This window comes from Ictidomys tridecemlineatus, chromosome 1 (assembly GCF_052094955.1).
Source record: "Ictidomys tridecemlineatus isolate mIctTri1 chromosome 1, mIctTri1.hap1, whole genome shotgun sequence".
NCBI lineage: Eukaryota > Metazoa > Chordata > Mammalia > Rodentia > Sciuridae > Ictidomys > Ictidomys tridecemlineatus.
In genome coordinates, this window is record NC_135477.1 from 49,009,939 (window position 1) to 49,030,696 (window position 20,758).

Below are 20,758 nucleotides of genomic sequence, written 5' to 3' on the forward strand. Positions count from 1 at the left end.
TTATCAAAGTTTTAACATTTTCTCCAAAGATACCCAGTTTAATTTACAGTTGTTTTACAACTATTGCTATCAAAATAGCATTTTATTTTTGGTTATTGCTATTGTTCTTTAGTGTATGATGTTGTTTTGTAGATTGAACTTGTATACGACAGCCTTGTTCAACTTTTATTGATTCTATTTTTTTTAAATTTTTTATTTTTTTATTGGTTGTTCACAACATTACAAAGCTCTTGACATATCATATTTCATACATTAGATTGAAGTGGGTTATGAACTCCCAATTTTACCCCAAATGCAGATTGCAGAATCACATCGGTTACACATCCACAATTTTACATAATGCCCAAATAGTAATTGTTGTATTCTGCTACCTTTCCTATCCCCTACTATCCCCCCTCCCCTCCCCTCCCATCTTCTCTCTCTACCCCATCTACTGTAATTCATTACTCTCCTTGTTTATTTTCCCATTCCCCTCACAACCTCTTATATGTAATTTTGTATAGCAATGAGGGTCTCCCTTCATTTCCATGCAATTTCCCTTTACTCTTCCTTTCCCTCCCATCTCATGACTCTGTTTAATGTTAGTCTTTTCTTCCTGCTCTTCCTCCTTGCTCTGTTCATAGTTGCTCTCATTATATCAAAGAAGACATTTGGTATTTGTTTTTTAGGGATTGACTAGCTTCACTAAGCATAATCTGCTCTAGTGCCATCCATTTCCCTGCAAATTCTATGATTTTGTCATTTTTTATTGCTACATAGTACTCCATTGTGTATAGATGCCACATTTTTTTTATCCATTCATCTATTGAAGGGCATCTGGGTTGGTTCCACAGTCTAGCTATTGTGAATTGTGCTGCTATGAACATCGATATGGCAGCATCCCTGTAGCATGCTCTTTTAAGGTCTTCAGGGAATAGTCCAAGAAGGGCAATAGCAGGGTCAAATGGTGGTTCCATTCCCAGCTTTCCCAGGAATCTCCAAACTGCTTTGCAAATTGGCCGCACCAATTTGCAGTCCCACCAGCAATGTACAAGAGTACCCTTTTCTCCACATCCTCGCCAGCACTTGTGTTGTTTGACTTCATAGTGGCTGCCAATCTTACTGGAGTGAGATGGTATCTTAGGGTGGTTTTGATTTGCATTTCTCTGACTGCTAGAGATGGTGAGCATTTTTTCATGTACTTGTTGATTGATTGTATGTCCTCCTCTGAGAAGTGTCTGTTCAGATACTTGGCCCATTTGTTGATTGGGTTATTTGTTATCTTATTGTCTAATTTTTTGAGTTCTTTGTATACTCTGGATATTAGGGCTGTATCTGAAGTGTGAGGAGTAAAAATTTGTTCCCAGGATGTAGGCTCCCTATTTACCTCTCTTATTGTTTCTCTTGCTGAGAAAAAACTTTTTAGTTTAAGTAAGTCCCATTTGTTGATTATTGTTATTAACTCTTGTGCTATGGATGTCCTATTAAGGAATTTGGAGCCTGACCCCACAATATGTGGATCGGAGCCAACTTTTTCTTCTATCAGACGCAGAGTCTCTGATTTGATATCAAGCTCCTTGATCCATTTAGAGTTAACTTTTGTGCATGGCGAGAGGAAGGGATTCAGTTTCATTTTTTTGCATATGGATTTCCAGTTTTCCCAACACCATTTGTTGAAGATGCTATCCTTCCTCCATTGCATGCTTTTAGCCCCTTTATCAAATATAAGATAGTTGTAACTTTGTGGATTAGTCTCTGTGTCCTCTATTCTATACCATTGGTCCACTCGCCTGTTTTAGTACCAGTACCATGCTGTTTTTGTCACTATTGCTCTGTAATATAGTTTGAAATCTGGTATCGCTATACCGCCTGATTCACACTTCCTGCTTAAAATTGCTTTTGCTATTCTGGGTCTTTTATTTTTCCATATGAATTTCATGATTGCTTTATCTATTTCTACAAGAAATGCCGTTGGGATTTTGATTGGCATTGCATTAAACCTATAGAGAACTTTTGGTAATATCGCCATTTTGATAATGTTAGTTCTGCCTATCCATGAACAGGGTATATTTTTCCATCTTCTAAGATCTTCTTCTACTTCTCTTTTTAGGGTTCTGTAGTTTTCATTGTATAAATCTTTCACCTCTTTTGTTAGGTTGATTCCCAAGTATTTTATTTTTTGGAGGATATTGTGAATGGAGTGTTTTTCCTCATTTCCGTTTCAGAAGTTTTGTCGCTGATATACAGAAATGCCTTTGATTTATGCGTATTGATTTTATATCCTGCCACTTTGCTGAATTCATTTATTAGTTCTAGTAGTTTCTTTGTAGACCCTTTTGGGTCTTCTAAGTATAGAATCATGTCATCTGCAAATAGTGATAATTTAAGTTCTTCTTTTCCTATTTTTATGCCTTTAATTTCTTTCGTCTGTCTAATTGCTCTGGCCAGTGTTTCGAGAACTATATTGAATAGAAGTGGTGATAGAGGGCATCCCTGTCTTGTTCCAGATTTTAGAGGGAATGCCTTCAACTTTTGTCCATTCAGAATGATGCTAGCCTGAGGCTTAGCATAGATAGCTTTTACAATGTCAAGGTACGTTCCTGTTATCCCTAGTTTTTCAAGTGTTTTGAACATAAAGGGATGCTGTACTTTGTCGAATGCTTTCTCTGCGTCTATCAAGATGATCATATGGTTCTTATCTTTATTGATGTGGTGAATAACATTTATTGATTTCCGTATATTGAACCAGCCTTGCATACCAGGGATGAATCCTACTTGATCATGGTGCACAATTTTTTTGATGTGTTTTTGTATTCGATTCGCCAGAATTTTATTGAGGATTTTTGCATCTAGGTTCATTAGAGATATTGGTCTGTAGTTTTCCTTCTTTGAGGTGTCTTTGTCTGGTTTCGGAATCAGGGTGATGTTGGCCTCATAGAATGAATTTGGAAGAGCTCCCTCTTTTTCTATTTCCTGAAATAACTTGAAAAGTATTGGTATTAATTCTTCTTTAAAGGTTTTGTAAAACTCCGCTGTATACCCATCCAGTCCTGGGCTTTTCTTGGTTGGTAGTCTTTTGATGGCTTCTTCAATTTCATCCATTGATATTGGTCTGTTCAAATTGTGTGTATCCTCCTGACTCAGTCGGGGCAAATCATATGACTTAAGAAATTTATCAATGTCTTCACTATCTTCTATTTTATTGGAATATAGGTTTTCAAAATAATTCCTAATTGTCTTCTGTATTTCTGTAGCATCTGTTGTGATATTGCCTTTTTCATCCCGTATGTTAGTAATTTGAGTTCTCTCTCTTCTTTGTTAGCATGGCTAAAGGTCTGTCGATCTTATTTATTTTTTCAAAGAACCAACTTTTAGTTTTGTTAATTTTTTCAATAGTTTCTTTTGGTTCAATTTCATTAATTTATGCTCTGATTTTAATTATTTCTTGCCTTCTGCAACATTTGCTGTTGTTTTGCTCTTCCTTTTCTAGGGCTTTGAGATGAAGTGTGAGCTCATTTATTTGTTGGTTTTTTCTTTTTTTGAGGAATGACCACCAGGCGATGAATTTTCCTCTTAAAACTGCTTTCATTGTGTCCCATAGATTCCGATATGTTGTGTCTGTATTTTCATTTATCTCTAAGAATTTTTTGATTTCCTCCTTTATGTCTTCTGTAACCCATTGATCATTCAGTAACATATTGTTCATTTTCCATGTGATGTAGGATTTTTCCTTCCTTCTTTTATCATTGATTTCCAGTTTCATTCCATTATGATCAGATAAAATGCATGGTATTATCTCCACCCCTTTATATTTACTGAGGGTTGCCCTGTGGCATAAAATATGGTCTATTTTTGAGAAGGATCCATGTGCTGCTGAGAAAAAAGTATATCCATTTGATGATGGTTGATATATTCTATATATGTCAGTTAAGTCTAGGTTATTGATTGTGGTATTGAGTTCTATAGTTTCCTTATTCAACTTTTGTTTGGAGGATCTGTCCAATGGTGAGAGAGGTGTGTTGAAGTCACCCATAATTATTGTGTTGTGGTCTATTTGATTCTTGAACTTGAGGAGAATTTGTTTTATGAATGTCGCAGCGCCATTATTTGGTGCATAAATATTGATAATTGTTATGTCTTGTTGGTGAATGGTTCCTTTCAACAGTATATAATGTCCTTCTTCATCCCTTTTGATTAACTTCGTCTTGAAGTCGATTTCATTCGATATGAGGATGGCCACCCCTGCTTGCTTATGAGGACCGTGTGCGTGGTATATTTTTTCCCGTCCTTTCACCTTCAGCCTGTGTATGTCTTTTCCAATCAGATGTGTCTCCTGGAGGCAGCATATTGTTGGATTTGTTTTTTTAATCCATGATATCAGCCTATGTCGCTTTATTGGAGAGTTTAAGCCATTAACATTCAGAGTTACTATTGATATATGGTTTGTACTTCCATCCATGTTTGATTATTTATCCTTTTTTTTAAAAAAAAATTTAGTTTGTTTCTCCATGATTATTTTTCCCCTCGCCCTCTGTCTTTACCGAGGCACTTCCCTCTGATGGTTTTGGTTATTGTTTTTCATTTCTTCCTCATGTAGTGTTTTGCTCAAAATGCTTTGCAATGCTGGTTTTCTGGCTGCAAATTCTTTTAACTTTTGTTTATCATGAAAGATTTTTATTTCGTTGTCATACCTGAAGCTTAATTTTGCTGGATACAGAATTCTTGGTTGGCATCCATTGTCTTTCAGTGTTTGAAATACATTGTTCCATGACCTTGCTTTCAGTGTCTGTGATGAAAAATCCGTTGTTAACCTTATTGGTTTACCCCTGAATGTAATCTGTCTCCTTTCTCTTGTAGCTTTTAATATTTTCTCTTTGTTCTGTATATTGGATATCTTCATAACAATGTGTCTTGGCGTTGGTCTACTGTGATTTTGTGTGCTCGGTGTCCTGTATGCATCTTCAATTTGTATATCTGTTTCCTTTTTTATTTCTGGAAAGTTTTCTGTAATTATTTCATTCAGCAGGTTACTCATTCCCTTGGTTTGAATCTCTGTACCTTCTTCTATCCCGATGACTCGTAAGTTTGGTTTTTTTATGTTATCCCATAACTCTTGGATGTTTTTCTCGTGATTTTTTACCAGCCTTTCTGAGTTGGCTAGACTCTTTTCAAGATGAAATATTTTGTCTTCATTATCTGACGTTCTGGCTTCTACTTGTTCCACTCTGTTAGTGATACTCTCAATTGAGTTTTTAATTTGGTTTATAGTTTCCTTCATTTCTAAGATTATGGTTTGATTCTTTTTTATAATCTCTATCTCCTGATAAAGGTGCTTAACTTCTTCTTTTATCTGTTTGTGTAATACATTCTCAATGTGTTCTTTCGCTGTTTGAATTTGCTGTCTCATATCCTCTTTAAGGTTCCATTCCATCTGTCTAAGGTGTTCCTTGAGTTCTTTATATGACCATTTTTCTGATGACTCTAGGTCCTCCTGAATATTTAGGCTGTCCTGCATTGTTTGTACTCCTTTTCTTCCTTGCTTTTTGAAGCTGCTCATGTTACTTCTTGTTCTGTTTGACTGCTGAGTTACTATTTACTCCTATAAATTTATTTGATGCTTGGGAGGAAAAGTATTAGAAGGGAAGGGAAAAAGTCACTAAAGAGAATGAGAGTAAGCAGGTAGAATTCAAGGAAGGGGGGGTAAGATAATTGAAAAGAAATGAAAAGACAAAAGAAGAAAAAAAATAGGAAATAAAAAAAGAAAAAAAATTTTTTTTTAAATAATAAAAAAAAATTAAAATTAAAATTGGAAGAAAAAAATTGTAAAAAGAATTAAAAAAACAAGAAAGAAAAATGAAAATGAAAGAAAACCCGAAATCAAAATTAAAAAAAAAAAAAAACTAATAAATGCAGTCTTAGAGTTTGATTAACTTCTCTTCCAGTAGGTGGCGCTGTGACCACCAGGCCAAGTTTCTCCTATCAATACACGGAAACCAATCACTGTGCAGCAGCTCCTCCTCCCAGACTGGGCGAGTCTCCAATCCTGGGTGCCTAGGGCGTCCTCTTGTGTCTAGTCACTTCCCCACTTTTCCTCTAGCCAGGCCCCTCTCACGGGTGCCGCTCACCACAATACTAGGTACACGCCAGGTCTTCAGCTCCCGGGAGCCCTGTTGTCATGAATGAGTGGGCACACTCTTCCAGTTTGCCAATCCCTCATACCCTAAGTTTGTAGAGCTTGGGGCTGAGAATCCTCAGCGAATTTTACTGCCCCTCCGGTAGCCACACCCCCGGTAGCTGGTGCAAGAGACCTCAGCTGTCAGCACTTGTGGGAGCGGTAGTCCCGCGCCGCAGGTCCCGCGCCACCTCTAATTCCCTCGGTCTGGCTACCGTGCTCACGGGAGAGCTGGGAGAGGCCCTTACAGGAGAGCTGGGATTGGCCCTTAAGGTTTCCCCGATGTGTGGAGAGGGAAGGCTAGCGAATTACACACCTGTAGCCTCAGGTTTCAATGAAGTTATCTCCTCCGCCGCAGTCTGATGACGTCAGTTGTCTGCCATGGTGGTATCTCTTGCAAATGGCGACAGTTCGTTTCCCTTTGCCGGGTGACCAATGCAACGGGTGGGTCCTTACTGTCTCTCCCAATCCCCGTTTCAAACCTGTGGCCACTACCTATGAAGACTCTGTTGGCATTTACCTCCGTAGGATCAGAAGGGCTGACCAGTTGTTTCAGCCGGATGGATTAGTGCTGAGTCACAGCTGTTTGTCTGCGGGAAGCAGGCGAATGGGAGCTTGAATTTAGCCGATCCAGGTTCAGTGTGTGTTCTGAGAGGCCCAGACTGCTCGTCCCAGATCCATGTCAGCTCAGCATTGCCTAGTGATCCTGAGCAAACAGAATTAGGCTGTTTACGACTCCCTATGCCTGCACAGCTGAAGAGGTCAGAGACTTGATCTCTCCACGCCCGCCACCATGTTGGAATTTTCTATTGATTCTATTTGGATTATTGGTTCCGTTGCTTTTTAGAATATGATTATCATATCATCTGACAATAAAAATAGTTTTATCTTTTTTCTCCCAATCCTCATACCACTATTTTTTTAACTTTTAGTAGTAGATGTACATAATATATTTATCTTATTTATTTTTATGTGGTTCTAAGAAATGAACCCAGAGCTTCACAGTGCTAGGCAAGTGCTCTACCATTGAGCTATAACCCCAGCCAACTAAAATCTCTTATTTCCTCTAATAATATGTTATTTGGTAGTTGTGGTATCAACTGTGTCTTCTTCCCTGTCTAAAAGGGAATAAATTTAAAGGTTTTTTTTTTGTTGGGCCTAATGGAGCACACCTGTAGTCCCTGCTACTTAGGAGGCCTAGGGATGAGGATTGTGAGTTCCAGGCCAGCCTGGGCAGCAGAGTAAGACTCTCTCTCAAAAGTTTCTATGCAGGGCTGGGGATGTGGCTCAAGCGGTAGCACACTCACCTGGCATGTGTGCCGCCCGGGTTTGATCCTCAGCACCACATACAAACAAAGATGTTGTGTCCGCCGATAACTAAAAAGTAAATATTAAAATTCTCTCTCTGTCTCTCAAAGTTTCTATGCAGCCAGGTCCAGTGGTGCATGCCTGTAGTCCCAGTGGTTCAGGAGGCTGAGGCAGGAGAATCAAGAGCTCAAAGCCAGCCTTAGCAGATTAGTAAGGCACTCAGCAGACTCTGTCTCTAAATAAAATATAAAAAAGGGCTGGGGATATGGCTCAGTGGTTAAATATTTCTGGGTTCAATCCCCAGTACCAAACAAAAATCCAAAACTTCTATGCTATGTCCATGTACAATTGTACAGTCAATCCCACTTTTATATATAAATGTAATATACTAATTAAAATATTAACAAAGCAATAGAAGGAATATCAATAGAGTAGATCAAGCTGATTGGGGAAGGAGGAGGGGAAGGAAATGGAATATACTGGATCAGTTTATGTTATGTGCATGTATAAATATGGTATAATAAATTCTACTATTTATAATTATAATGTGCCAATAAAAATAAATTTTCTCTATTATATATAAAATATATTATAAACTTTTACTAATAATTTTACAGAATTAAAAATGACCTCTTATATTTTTAATTTCCAAAGAATTTTTTTTCATAAATAGGTGGTAGGCTTTATCAAATTTTTTTTTGTTTTTGGGGTTTTTTTTTTTTGTAGTTATAGATGGACACAATACCTTTATTTATTTATTTTCTTTATGTGGTGCTTGAGGATCGAACCCAGTGCCTCATACATGCCAGGCAGGTGCTATACCACTGTGCCACAAGCCCAGCCTCTTAAATTCTTTTTATCAGTTGAAAAAATAAAATTATTTTCTCTTATATGGTGAACTACATTGATAGATTTTTTTTCTTTCTTTCTTCTTTTTTTTTTTTTTTTTTTGGTACTAGGGATTGAACCCAGGAACATTTAACTACTGAGCAACATTCTCAGCCCTTTTTTGAATTTTATTCAGAGACAGGGTCTCACTGAGTTGCTTAGGACCTTGCTAAGTTGTTGAGGCTGGCTTTTTGTTTTTTGTTACTGGGAATTGAACCCAGAGGGGCTTAACCACTGAGCCACATCCCCAGCCCTTTTTTATATTTTATTTAGAGACAGGGTCTTGCTGAGTTGCTTAGCATCTTACTAAGTTGCTGAGGCTGGCTTTGAAATTTTGATCCTCCTGCCTCAGCCTCCTGAGCCACTGGGATTACAGGCATGTGCCACAGCATCTGACGTTTGGAACTTTGCATTTTTGTTTATAAATGAAATGGCCTATATTTTACCTTTGTCAATCTAGTTTAATTTTTTTAATATTTTTTTTAAAGTTTATTTTTCCATGTTCACATTAAGTGGAATCATACTGGCACTTGGGGTTTTTGGGATTGGAGGGGAAAGACAGGGCTTTGTCCTTGACATCCAACCATCTTTTTTTTTAAAAAAAGAGAGAGAGAGAGAGAGAGAGAGAGAGAGAGAGAGAGAGAGAGAGAGAGAATTTTTTTAATATTTTATTTTTTTAGTTCTCGGCGGACACAACATCTTTGTTTGTATGTGGTGCTGAGGATCGAACCCGGGCTGCACGCATGCCAGGCGAGCGTACCACTTAAGCCACATCCCCAGCCCGTCAATCTAGTTTTATAATCAAGGTTGTTATAGAGGTGAGCAAGGAAAAGATGTTGTTACAAATATAAATTTTCATTTAAATAGGAGGAACAGGGTGGGGTTGTGGCTCAGTGGTAGAGAGCTTGCCTAGCATATGTGAGGCACAGGGTTTGATCCTCAGCACCACATAAAAATAAATAAATAAAATATAAAAGTAACTAAATAGATAGGAGGAACAAGTTCTGGTGTTTTATTGTATAGTATAGTGACTATAATTAATAATGATGTATATTTTAAAATAGCTATGAGAGGATTTTATGTGTTCTTATCACAAAGAAATGATAAAAATTTGAGGAGATGGATATGTAATTAGCTTGATTGATCATTTCACAAAGTATACATATATTAAAACAACCTTTTCCCCCATAAGTATACACAATTATTGTATATAAAAAATAAATAAAACTTAGAAAAATGTTGTTAGGCAACCTTTCTGGTCTATTATGTATCAACTTATATATGATACGAATTGATTTTTACTTGAAGATTTAGCAGAACGCAACTATAAAACAAAGCCTGAGTAGAAAGGAAAAGGGGGTGTTTGATAACCATTTAATTTTCATATTCATCTTATGTATTTTATTGTTGTCTTTTTTTTAGCTGTACTAGGAATGAACCCAGTGGGGCTCCACCACTGAGCTATATCCCCAGACCTCAGTTTTGTTAATCTTTTTTATATTTATTCTCTAAATCACTGATTTTTTTGCCCTTAAATTTTAAGTGATTTTTCTTTATTTCTTTGGGTTTAAAATGTTGCCCTTTTTAAATTTTGCTTTATGTTCATGCCACCTTAAAGTGATCATAATTTTTTATTGTAAAATGAATTGTTTTTGTTGGGAACTTAAACCAGTGCCTTAATTGGAAGGTTTAATTCCACAAACAGGCAAAGTGAAGAAAAGACAAGACAGGCAGAGAGGGATGTGAACTAGTGTAAGGTAATGCTTGCTTTGTAGCAGACATTTCATTATGACAAGCTGCAAAGGACAACTGGTTGCTTTGTAAGTATACCTGGATTGGTCTTGTGAGACATCTCTGAGCATTTAAGCTATATGTACTCTCCATGCTTCTGAACGGTGTGAGCAGGAAAAAAGGGGCATGTGTTCTTTTTTCCTCCTCCCTCCCAACTCATATGGGGAGTTAATTTCACTCATATTTCAAGTTGCATCATCTGGCCCTTTGGCAGACGCTTTGGGAGTCATATGCCATGCCCTGAGGTATAGGATTTCATCCAATCCAGAAGTGGTGGGAAGAGCCAGGAATTCAGATTATGTGGCTGGTTGACCTCACTGCACAGAATTGGCCAAATCGGGAGGGCCTGACCTCTTTGGTGGTATTGTTTTGAAAGAAACTTTTTGAGCTTCTCTATTGATAGGGAGCTACTGTCTCCAGAAGCTTTCTAGAGGCCCATACAGAAAAGTACAAACATAGGATTCACCTGCAGGGGTCTCTTTGAGGAGGTCAGGGATCAGATTATAGGCACAGCTTCAATTATAACAAACATAGTATAAAAGTTTAGGAGTTAGAGATCTTCAAGCTAGGTGAGAGGGGCAGATGCAAGTCCTCCATCCCAGGTCTCATGTAGCAATAGTAATCATGTGCATGTAGAAAAAGGCTTCCCCTATTTAAGAGATGTTATGTAGGTGGGATGTCTTAATTTTGAGGGTTTACTTCCTAATTGGAGGCAAGAGAGGGTGGGGGGCAGGGTGGGGGAAGGAGGGGTGGGATTCTTTCCTTGCCTTTACTCCCCAAGTTCTTTTTTCAAATCTTCCATATACTATTTAATTTATAGGTTGGTCCTCTCAGTTGCCAAGAATAGTATTTTAAAATTTCTTATTCTGATTGAGAATGTGTCTATTTATTCTTGTAGTTTTGCCAAATTTTTGTTTTAAATTTATTGGTGGGGGGGGGCTGAGATTGTGGCTCAGTGTTAGAGCGCTCGCCTAGCACCATCGGGACCTGGGTTCCATCCTCAGCACCACATAAAAATAAAGGCATTGTGTTGTGTCCATCTACACCTAAAAAATAAATATTAAAAAAATATATATGTGTGTGTGTGTGTGTATATATACATTTTGAGGTTTGGTTATTAGGTGCACAGACTTTGAGAATTTTTGTCTTCTGTTTAATCAACCCTTCTTTCATTGAATGGTCACTTGCTATACCTAGTAATAGTTTTCACTTTAATTCGGTGATAATATAATCATATTATATTACATATATATTTACTACTTACATATATATTTTTTAAAATTTTTTTAAAATTTAATTTTTATTTATTTTTATGTGGTGCTGAGGGTCAAACTCAGGGCCTCACCCATACTAGGCAAGTGCTTTACCTCTGAGCCACAACCCCAGCACTACATTACTTATATTTGTTGTTAGTATTTGTATGATATATCTTTTCCATATTTTTACTTTCAACCTTTCTTGTGATTGTGTTTTAGATAGCTCTTAGAAATACCATATGCTTGGGTTTTGCTTTTGTTTATTCAATCATATTTGTTTTTTAAATTGTAGTATTACATTGTTGATATCCTTGTGTTCAGGAACACAGTGTTACTGTGTGCTTTGTATTCGGCATGGTGTGTACAAATGTGAGAGTGTGTGTATTCCTTTTTTTCTCCTGTCTCGCCTTCTTTAGGATTGATTGAATTTTGTTATTCCATTTCCTCCTTTTATTAGCTTATAAATTATTCTCATATAATTTTTTACCCCACAGTGCTGAGGATTGAACCCAGGGCCTTGTACATGCTAAGCAAGTACTCTGCCACTGAGCTACGTCACCTCCTATATAGATGCTTTCTATCTTTTAATCCTACAAGATGCTCTTATGATTATTGCTATTACTGTTTTGAACTATTAATATTCATTAGATGGCTCTACATATTCACCATTCCAATTTTTTAAAAAATTTTCTTCTGAATTTCCAATCTCACCCTGGATCGCTTTGCCTCTGACACTTTAATTTCATTTTGTTTAGTCATGATTTTTCTGGGTTTTAGTGTATCTGAGAATGTCCTTCTTTTCATATTTGAAGGACATTTTTGCTTGGTATAGATTTCTAATTGCTAGTTATTGTCTTTCAGCACTTTGAAGATGATTATATTTTGGGGGGGGCTTCTGTTGTTTCTACTGAAAAACATTAGCTATAAGTCTTACTCTTGTTCCTATGAAGATAATTTGTCTTTCCTCTGGCTATTTTGAGTCTTTCTCCTTTCCTTTGTCTTTGGGTTTCTGCAGTTTCATAATGAAATGACTAAGTTTGGTTTTTTTTAATTTACCTTAGTTGAGGTTTGTATACTTGAATTTGTGTATGTCATTTACAAGTTTTGGGAAATTCTGTTATCTTTTTTAATATTACTTTTGCCTTATCCTCTTTCTCCTCTCTGTTAGGGACTGCAATTGCTTTTTGTGTTAAGCTATTCATGTGTCCTCTGCATCTCTTACTGTATCTTTATTTTTTTCCCATCAATTTTGTCTTTCTATGCTTCATTCTAGACGTTTCCTTCTACCTTAATTTTCTCTGCAGTTTGCTTAATCTTTAAAACCGTCCAGTGGTTTGGTTTTTTTTTTTCAGTCCTGGGGAACTCAGGGGCACCCTACTACTGAGCTACATCCTCATCATGGAGGCTGGCTTTCAACTTAGGATCCTTCTGATTCTGCCTCCCAAGAAGCTAGGGATACAGACATGTGCCACCATGTCTAACCCAATGGATTCTTAATTTTACTTATTTTTTAGCTCTGAAATTTCTAGTTCATCATTATTATAACTGACTCTTCTGATTCTGTTTTTGGTATTGAGGGTGTTTTGTTTTGTTTTTTTAAATCTGGGCACTTTCTACTGAGCTACATTCCTAGCATTTTTTTTAATGATTCCAACTTAGTTTGCTTAGGGCCTTGCTAAATTGCTGAAGGGTGGCTAGGATTATAGGTATGCACTACCATGCCCAGCATCTGGTTAAATTCTTTTTTTTCTTTTTTTTTTTTTTGTGGTGCTAGGAATTGAACCCAGGGCCTTGTGCATGCGAGGCAAGCACTCTATTAACTGAGCTACATCCCCAGCCCAACTTTTAGCTTATTGAACTGACTATAGTTAAGTTCATATCCTGAGCTCCAGTGAAATTATTTGTATTTCCTGTCATTTTTGTTCATATTTTCAAGTATCATTGTATGTCTTGCTCTTTTTTTTTTTTTTTCCTTCAGGACACACCATTAACAAATCAAATTTGAGGGATTGGGATGATCTGAAGCTAAACTATAATTCCTGTGAAGGCCTACTTCAGTTTCATCATTTTTTTTTGAAAGTCACTGACTACCAGTGTCTGCCATACTTAGCTTTGAAAATCAGTCAAAAGTAGAGACTATTAGATTCTCAGTTTCCCCTAGAGACTCATTATATATCCTAGAAGAGAATATAGTTCTTGGGCCTATTTCCTTGTACATATTGGCTTGGAAATTCTATCTGGTTAATTCTCTGATGCATTTAAGCAGATTTTAAAAAGTAAAGTTGAGACTAAAAATATATACTTTGTTAACTTTTTCTGGTTACCCTCAGTGGGAAGATTGGTCTGAATTGCCTAATCTATTAGTACCAGACTCAGAAGTCCTTCCTACCTATTTTTTTTCCATCTTCAAAAATTTGTTGATACTTTTTATATTTATTTTTTTCCTCTTCTATTTTTTTAATCTCTGTAGGTTTATACATTTAAATATTATCCTCATTTTAATGTGATTTTGGAAGGAAGACTAAGTAAATACAAACACATGGCCTTTCTACCCTAATTGGAAGTCTCCAACTTTTTTTAATATATTTATATTTTTAGTTGCAGGTGGACACAATACTTTTATTTTTATATAGTGGTGAGGATTTAACCCAGTGCTTCACGCATGCTAGGTGAGCGATCTCTCACTGAGCCACAACCCCAGCCCTCCAACTTCTTAAACTGGATTCAAAGCCCATCTCCAACACATTGTTCAGTTGGTGATCCAAGTAACTTAATTTCTTTCCCATTTTAATTTAAACTAAGTCATTTAACTATTATTGTATTTCTCTACTTCCATTTATCACTAGCAGAATAATGTACTTGTGTTTCATTTGATTTGCCTCAACTTCTTATGTTCCCAACTTACCCACATCCAACAATTCAGTTTCCATTCTATCATTCATAGGACTGATGACTAACTTATATAGTAATGGCAGCAGCATGAGGTGGTGTGGTAAGTCCTTTTAGGAATACCAATATAAGATATGAAATATTTAGGGATGGGGATCTAACTCAATGTAGAACGTTTGCTTGGCATGTCCAAAGCCTTGGATTCAATCTCCAGCACCCTGCAAAATACACATATAAAACATTTAAAAAAACCAATTATTTGAAAGTGGTCATCTGGTTTCTATCATAGGTAATCAGCTCTTCTACTGTAGTGTGAAAGCAACTGTAGAAAATATATAGGCACTGCATTTAAAAATATTTGACTGTGCTCCAAAACAACTTTATTTACACATACAAGTGGTAAGCCAGCCTGGCACAGTGGCTCATTGCCTAAATCCCAGCAACTTGAGAGGCAGAGTGAGGATCCCAAGTTCAAAGCCAGCCTCACTAACTTAGTGTAGCCCTAGTTAACTTATCCTGTCTCAAAATAAAAAATAAAGAGAGCCAGGTATGGTGGTATATGCCTGTAATCCCAGCAGCTGGGGAGGCTGCGGCAGGAAGATTGCAAATTCAAAGCCAGACTCAGCAGTTTATCAAGGCTCTAAACCACTTAACAAGACCCTGTCTCTAAATAAAAATTTAAAAAGGGCTGGGGATTTAGCTCAGTGCCCCTGGGTTTAATCCCTGGTTACAAAAAAATAAATTAAAAAAGATAAAAAGGGCTTGGAATGTGGCTTAGTGGTTGAGTGCTCCTGGGTTTAATCCCCAGTATAAGCAAAAATAACCAAAACAGCTTCAGCACCATAATGAAAGCACAAATAACCGGGATGGGAGCAGACTTCATGGATCAGCTCTGCCTTTTATTCAGCAGCAGAGTCAGGCATCGGAGGGGCTCACTTTTGGTAGAAATGGCCACTGGTTACAAGAGGGCTTGAGTTTTTATAGGTTACACTGAGAGGTGACTTAATAATATTGAGAGAATGTGTCAGTTTGGGCACTCAGGCAACAGGTTGTGAGAATTTGAAACTTATTTTTACTGGACAAGGATGTAGGGTAGAATGTTTATCTCTTTTCTCCAGGAGTCACTGGGAAAGGATTAATGTTTGGCTGTCTCCTCTGAGGTCTATAGTCACTGGAAAGAATTTACTGGGAAAGGATCAATATTTGTCCCTTCCCAGGGACTGCCATGTTAGGATTGATATTTGCCTCTTTCCCAGGGATTGTCTTGTCACTGGGAAAGGATTTACTGGGGGAAGAATCAATGTTTTGCTTTCTTTCTCCTTCCCTCCTCCTGTCTTGGGGGTTGCCATTTTCCATATCCTTCACCTGGTACCCCCACACCGAAATAAAAGGGCAAGCCAGATGTGGCCAATAGGCCATTGCTTGCATATTTCTGTCTTAGAGCAACCCCAGTCAATTAGTTATACTATAATATACTACAAATAAGTCAAAATGAATGCTAAAGAATGTTCACATAACACACAGGAAGGCAGGGGAAAAAGGAAATAACAGAATAAAAAGCAGACAAGACAAATTGAAAACAATGAAATGGCATACTTAAATCCTATCATATAAGGAATTACTATGGTAAACTGAAAAATGGCTCCTCGAAGATGTCCCTTTTCTAGTTCCTGGGATCTGTGATTGCTACATTATATGGCAAAAGAGACTTCTGGTGTAATGAAGTTAGATTTTGAAACAGGGAGATTATTTTGGATTATCTAGGTTGGCCCCTTTTGAGGGCATACTCCTAATATCTGGTATAGACATGTTCAAATATAGCTGCTCTGTGATTTTTATTATTTTTTGAATAGTGAAATAAAAAGACTAGAGTTTCTTGGGGCTGGGGTTGTGGCTCAAGTGGTAGTGCACTTGCCTAGCATGTGTGAGGCACTGGGTTTGATCCTCAGCACCACATAAAAATAAAGGTTAAAAAAAAAAAAAGAATAGAGTTCCTGTTCTCTAAGGGCTTTAATGTTATCAAAAAATATATTTTTCTTCTCATCTAGATTCTTGAGATCCTGGATTTAGTAAGTAACTTTTATAATCACAATCCATTTGATATTGTGATTTGGATTTTACAGCAAGGTTGTATAGGGGTGGGGTGTGATATAGTGATAAAAGTTGTGCTATCAATTTAGATTATCTCCTTAAGTTATTAAAAATGTAAGCAAGTCTATCAAAGTCTGTCCATGCAGTTTAGGGAATATGATTCTCATGTTTTACAAATTTTATCTTCTATAATAACTTTAAACAAATTTTTTTGTAGTTGTAGATGGACAGAATGCCTTTGTTTATTTTTACATGGTGCTGAAGATTGATCCCAGTTCCTCAAGCATTCTAGGCAAGCGCTCTGCCACTGAGTTACAACCCCAGCCCTGTAATAATTTTTTAAAATATTTATTTCTCAGGTATAGATGGACACAACACAATGCCTTTATTTTTATGTGGTGCTAAGGATCGAACCCAGGTCCCGCCCGTGCTAGGCTAGCGCTCTACTGCTGAGCCACAATCCCAGCCCCTGTAATAACTTTTTAATACCCAAGATAGGAAGTGATTTTTAAATCAAAATGTAATCTATTTAGGAGCAGGAGCTGCATTATCCATTCTAGATGAATTTCTTGAAGAATCTTCCAAACTGCCATCTGAGTCAGGAGAACTCATATTGTCTACACAATTTCAGGATTCAAGTATTGACCCCAAACAATCCAACCTGTTTTTCAAGGAGATACCAGAAAAAAAAGGTAACTAGGAATTAAGACTTCCAATTGAAATGGGGGCATAAACAAACTAGGCAAGGATGAAAACTCTCAGGATTATATAAGCAACAATGCTGACTTGTTTGAAATTAATATTGCTTACATTCTTTCAGATTATTCTAAGCTCTGAAGTTCAAAAACGGAGGTGTAACTTCTTTAGTAAGCAAGGATTTTAAGCTCACCCAAGTAGTTCACAAAAGACCTTGACTGACTTATGAGTCTTCATTTTCAGAATATCTACAAATTGTGTTTCACATTCAAGGAGATCCAAATACTTTAAAACCCTTTCATTTAATTGTGACTTGTCCTTGGAACTAACAGTGATTAACGTTTAGGACCTTTGAGTTCTCCTCTTTATGGGCCATTGCTGGAGACAGTCTACTGCTTTCTAGATGATGATCTTTTTCATGTATTATTACATAAGAATATTTTCCCTACTATGCTAGTGGGTCTGGAACTTCTGATATTTTCCCTTTATATCTAATCATCTATCCTTTTTTAATATTTTTTCTTAGTTATTGATAGATCTTTATTTATTTTTTAAATTTATTTATACATGGTACTGAGAATCGAACCCAGTGCTTCACACATGCCAGGCAAGTGAGCTACCACTGAGCCACAGTCCCAGCCCTGATCTTCTATCCTTTTAATATAATATTTTCAGAAACACCAAAATTTCAAGATTCATCAGCTATTCTGCAACCTGCTCCTTATTCTGGTGTTTCCCAAACTCCTGCTACAATCTTCATGGAGACCATACGCTTCTTGATGAAAGTCAATGCTGTGCAGGTCAGACTGTTTGGAAAAGGACATTGGATGGAAAGACTTTAATGAATTACTTTTTATATTCATAGTGTTTTCTTTGTAAGCTTAAATATGTATGAAGCAGAAATCAAAAAAACTTTTTTTGAGAGGCGCTGGAGATAGAACCCCTGGGTGCATACTAGTCCTGGTGCATGCTAGGCACATTCTACCATCGAGCTATATACCCAGCCCTTCAAATATACTTTCAAGAGCACACCTTAAGCCCAATAGGAAAAACATGCAAACATGAACCACTCTCTGCGGATGGCACTAGCAGACCTCACTGCAAGTCTCCTCCCTACTGTAGAATACCAGCAGAGCAAAGTCAGACTCTTTAAGTATTTGCAGCCTGATATAACTTTCTTTGGGGAATTAATGTATGAGGGCTGAGGCTTCATAGGAACCTTCTCATACCTTTTTTTCCTTTTTAGATCTGATCAATTGAAAACGGATGCATAGTGCCATATGGGGAAGGGGTTAAAATATTAAATTATTTTTATCAATAAAGCTGGGATTAACACTGTAAGTGTTCCCACATTTAACTTACCCTTGCAGTCATAGGTGTAGCAGCTGAAGAACTGCAGCCTCCTCCCAGAAAAGAAGCACATTCTATGAGATCTACCCTACCACATGTCAAACAAGAAGCATATCCATGAGCAAAAGATATCCCAGTACAAAAGATAGCAAGATCCGGGAATCAAGGGATTTGGCCCTAATCTTAGCACATTAACTCTTCACAATTAGAAACAGGCTCTCTTTTTTCCCAATTAAATAAGTCATTATTCCCCTTAGGTCAGAGAGCCAAAAGGCAAGTAGAGAGAACAACTACACCCACTATCCTCACCCAGTATTTTCCTAAGAAGGTAAAAGTATCAGTGGAGGTTTTATATTGTAGGCTGAATGGGAATAGACTGAGAATATAAGAAGGGTTTCCCTGTGCTCAACATCTGACTTGTCAAATTTGCAGCCCTTTTGAAGTGTGAAAAACAAATAGCTCCAAATACAAGATGTGGCAGAAACAGATATTTGTTTTCAGGTCCTAGAGTCTAGAATCATAGAGAGGCAAGATTTGCCTCACCATGCGTTTCCTTATGGTGACAGCTGTCTGTTACTTCATGTGTAAATGGGATGGTTGAGGCAATGCCTTTGTCTGCTGCATAATAAACACATTCTAAAACTCACCTCGTATCATGACTAGCAAGATCAGAATTGTGTGATATTGCAGGTTATTCTCTTGGAAATATCTCCATTTGGTGACCAAGTGAGTAGTGGATAATGGAACATGAAATATACTGAATGTTTGTAATTCACTCCATGTCTCACCATGATTATCCTAGAAGTACAGTGTGTGAAGCTTCTAGAAATGTGGCTTACTGGTACTTTCTTTATATAGTATGAAAAGGCAAAGAAAACCTACCTGCAACCCTTTGAAGTTGAGGATAATCATTTCATTCTATAAGATGTTCATTATTGGTTATTATCAGAGACAGAATCCTTCAAATGTGAAAGCTATGGGACTAATGCAGTGCAGCCATGTACATGTTCCTTATGGTCTGATTTCATTGTAGTATGTGCACAGAGTGCTCGCACATGAGCTGTTATGCCCTCAAGGAGGCCCCAGCTGTGAGTATTACTTGGTGCTGGCCCAGACACACCTTCTGAAGAAGGACTTTACCAAGGCAGAGGAATGCCTTCAACATGCAGTCCGGCTGGACTACCTGGTAATGACTTTTGCAAGAAGCTCTGGTGTGGGGGAAGGAGTGAGCAGGCCTTATTAAAGTTAAGGATGCCTGCTGGGCATTGCCAAGTACACCTGTGGTCCCAGCACTTGGAAACCTGAGGCAGGAAGATGAATTAAGACCAGGAGTTCCGGGCCATTTTGGATAACACAGTGAGACCTAGTCTCAAAAAATAGTGGTTATGGGCTGGGGTTGTTGCTCAGTGGTAAGTGCTTGCCTAGCACATGTGAGGCCCTGGGTTTGATCCTCAGCACCACATGAAAATAAATAAATAAAATAAAGGTATTGTGTCCAACTACAACTAAAAAATAAATATTAAAAAAATAGTGGTTACATGTTAGAGGTAGATTTTTGGTGACCAGGGGTGGGTCCATTGGCTGTCAGTAAACTCATCTATATATACTAGTCCATTTGTTTTCTTAAGTAATCATGAGTTTTGCTGAGGGAAGAGAAAAGGAGAAAGAGCTCTTTCACAGATAGTGTTTACCTATTTCAAGTTTTTTAGACCTGCTTTCTGCTTGGTTATGCTTGAATGTTTTTCTTAATATTTACCCCAAAGACAAAATGGTTTTGAAGAATACAAGAAAGAAATGAGACAACAGACCTAGAAAAATACCTTCCAGTGGTGTGAAATGCTCACAGAATGTTAAACATAGGTCACTAATGTACTTTTAAATATCACCTCATCCCATTTTACTACTTGTTGTTTACTTTCTCAGAACCCTAATGTCTGGGGCATGAAAGGTCATCTCTATTTTCTGAGAGGAGATCATGCTGAGGCCAAGGCATGCTATGAGCGAACCATTAGTTTTGTATTGGATGCTTCTGAGATGCACTTCATATTCCTGCGACTGGGGCTCATCTATCTGGAAGAGAAAGAGGTATAGCGGAAGGATAGTAATCATGTAACTTAAGCCATGGTCTGGGACCTGATATAGTTCAAATATTTATATCTTATAACCAGTATTATGATAATGAGGCTTTTATATCCAAAGGTAAAGACTGCCCAATTTTTAACTCCTAAATTTTGGTACATCTGTTACTGCCATAAAACCAAAAGCTAGTTTGCCTTCTCGTCCCCACCCCCAAGAAATTTTACTCCTTAATCTTAAGAGTATCCTATTTTTCCATGAG

General features: G+C 37.3%; 1 protein-coding gene across 8 annotated transcripts in view; it reads left to right on the forward strand.

The window, feature by feature from the left end:
* Cfap70 (cilia and flagella associated protein 70) overlaps nt 1-20,758 on the forward strand; it is a 102,336-nt gene that overhangs the window by 65,076 nt on the left and 16,502 nt on the right. For 7 of the 8 annotated variants that reach the window (XM_078040438.1, XM_078040446.1, XM_078040450.1 and 4 more), the window contains 4 exons: nt 16,908-17,066; nt 17,746-17,870; nt 19,454-19,606; nt 20,344-20,505. In XM_078040438.1, the coding sequence (XP_077896564.1) occupies nt 16,908-17,066; nt 17,746-17,870; nt 19,454-19,606; nt 20,344-20,505 (599 nt within the window). The remainder of the gene's footprint in view (nt 1-16,907; nt 17,067-17,745; nt 17,871-19,453; nt 19,607-20,343; nt 20,506-20,758) is intronic. The other variant, XM_078040460.1, reaches the window with a different exon arrangement.